We start from the raw sequence: 2,500 nt of genomic DNA on the forward strand, positions 1-2,500 counted from the left end.
GAGGACATTCAGTACTAGGAGCTGCTGGGGATGACTCCTTTATACGCTCTCTGACATCACAGATAGGACTGAACTGGTGTCTTATCTGTTTGATTAAATCCATAAATTATCCTTCAGGGCATGTTGGCGTGTTCAGCTTATGGACGGACAGGCAGGCAGTTAGATAAGTCTAGTAGTCGTAATTTCCATAAAAAAGACAACATTCTTGTTGTTGCGTTGTTGTGTTTTTCACTGTGATCCCTGTGAGGCCTGCAGAGAGAAGTGCTCTGCTTTTTGGCCAAGCCCCCCCCCCCCCTCTCTCTCCCTCTCTCTCTCTCTCTCTCTCCCTGGAGGGGGGTAGGCTAAGTAGGGCCTATTAGAGAAACACCCAGCATGTTGACTGAGCGTGCCCAGACCGACAGCTGCCATCTTCGTCCTGGGCAAGACGGCATGCCTGGCAAGGCTGGCTACCACAGCGGCCATCTTAGCTTCTCTGTCCGCCTGCTGCCTTATTTCAGACGGACTATCAACCTGTCTGTATTTTATACCTTCCCAGACCCACAAACATGCACACACACACACACACACACACACGCGCGCAGCCCGTCAAGCCCGGTTAGGCCCCTAGTCCCGGTTAGGCCCCTAGTCCCGGGTAGGCCCCTAGTCCCGGGGAGGCCCCTAGTCCCGGGGAGGCCCCTAGTCCTGGGGAGGCCCCTAGTCCCGGTTAGGCCCCTAGTCCCGGGTAGGCCCCTAGTCCCAGGGAGGCCCCTAGTCCTGGGGAGGCCCCTAGTCCCCGGTAGGCCCCTAGTCCCGGGGAGGCCCTAGTCTCGGTTAGGCCCCTAGTCCCGGTTATGCCCCTAGTCCCGGGTAGGCCCCTAGTCCTGGGTAGGCCCCTAGTCCTGGGGAGGCCCCTAGTCCCGGGTAGGCCCCTAGTCCCGGGTAGGCCCCTAGTCCTGGGGAGGCCCCTAGTCCTGGGTAGGCCCCTAGTCCTGGGGAGGCCCCTAGTCCCGGGGAGGCCCCTAGTCCCAGGGAGGCCCCTAGTCCTGGGGAGGCCCCTAGTCCCCGGTAGGCCCCTAGTCCCGGGGAGGCCCTAGTCCCGGTTAGGCCCCTAGTCCCGGTTATGCCCCTAGTCCCGGGTAGGCCCCTAGTCCTGGGGAGGCCCCTAGTCCTGGGGAGGCCCCTAGTCCCAGGGAGGCCCCTAGTCCTGGGGAGGCCCCTAGTCCTGGGGAGGCCCCTAGTCCCGGGGAGGCCCCTAGTCCTGGGGAGGCCCCTAGTCCCAGGGAGGCCCCTAGTCCTGGGGAGGCCCCTAGTCCCGGGGAGGCCCCTAGTCCCGGGGAGGCCCCTAGTCCTGGGGAGGCCCCTAGTCCTGGGGAGGCCCCTAGTCCTGGGTAGGCCCCTAGTCCTGGGGAGGCCCCTAGTCCTGGGGAGGCCCCTAGTCCTGGGTAGGCCCCTAGTCCTGGGGAGGCCCCTAGTCCTGGGGAGGCCCCTAGTCCTGGGGAGGCCCCTAGTCCCGGGGAGGCCCCTAGTCCTGGGGAGGCCCCTAGTCTCAGGGAGCAGGTCCCTGGGCCCCACGCCGGCGCAGGGAGGGCCTGGGTGTGGCCCGGGCGCTGGAGGCAGGCGCGTGCAGCACGGCGGTCGTGCACCTGTCGTCCGCGCTCACAGAACGTGTCAGCGGGACTCGGTTCTACTAATAGAACTCTCTCCATCTGCTGGGAGGACAGAGAGAACGCAGAACTCATCATCCTGTCTCTCTCTTCAGTCTTCAGCTCCCCCTCACAGGGTCATCAGAGTTTAAAGCCTTTAAGCTCGCTTAGATATAAATGATGAAGGCAACGGTATACTGTAGTAACTCTCTCTCTCTCTCTCTCTCTCTCTCTCTCTCCCTCTCTTTCTGTCTCTCTCTCTCTCATTCTCTCTCACAGCATTTCCATGATGGGCGCAAGGCACAGCAGAGCATCGAGAGCTCGTGGAAGCATCTGGAATCGGTGAGTGTTTACAAACTGGAAGAGCTACTGTATAATAATACCACAGCGCCACTACAGCTAGTACACCACCAGAGCCAGTACACCAGTAGAACCAGCACACCGCTAGAACCAGTCCACCAGTAGAACCAGCACACCGCTAGAACCTGTCCACCAGTAGAACCAGCACACCGCCAGAACCAGTCCACCAGTAGAACCAGCACAGGCCGCTGAACCAGTCCACCAGTAGAACCAGCACACCGCCAGAACCAGACCACCAGTAGAACCAGCACACCGCTAGAACCAGTCCACCAGTAGAACCAGCACACCGCCAGAACCAGTCCACCAGTAGAACCAGCACACCGCCAGAACCAGTCCTACACGAGAACCGGCTCACCACTCCAGCCAGTTCTATATAGTTAGTAGCACTCCCAATACTACTGTTGTAGTGCAGTACTATTTTGATACATTTGATATCCATTAATCCTGTACTCAGCCCAGTAGACCAAAGCCTGCCAATCAACATGACAGCATAGGGGGGATTAGCGGATATCAAATGT

The 2,500-nt window shown here is 59.7% G+C and overlaps 1 protein-coding gene across 1 annotated transcript in view; it reads left to right on the forward strand.

The window, feature by feature from the left end:
- fnbp1b (formin binding protein 1b) overlaps positions 1-2,500 on the forward strand; it is a gene marked incomplete at its 3' end in the record, with an annotated part of 66,219 nt that overhangs the window by 40,119 nt on the left and 23,600 nt on the right. Inside the window, 1 exon segment of the mRNA XM_084442182.1 lies at positions 1,902-1,964. Coding sequence (XP_084298308.1) covers positions 1,902-1,964 — 63 coding nt within the window.

The sequence above is a fragment of the Borostomias antarcticus genome (genome assembly GCF_949987555.1).
Source record: "Borostomias antarcticus genome assembly, chromosome: 8".
NCBI classification, from domain to species: Eukaryota; Metazoa; Chordata; class Actinopteri; order Stomiiformes; family Stomiidae; genus Borostomias; species Borostomias antarcticus.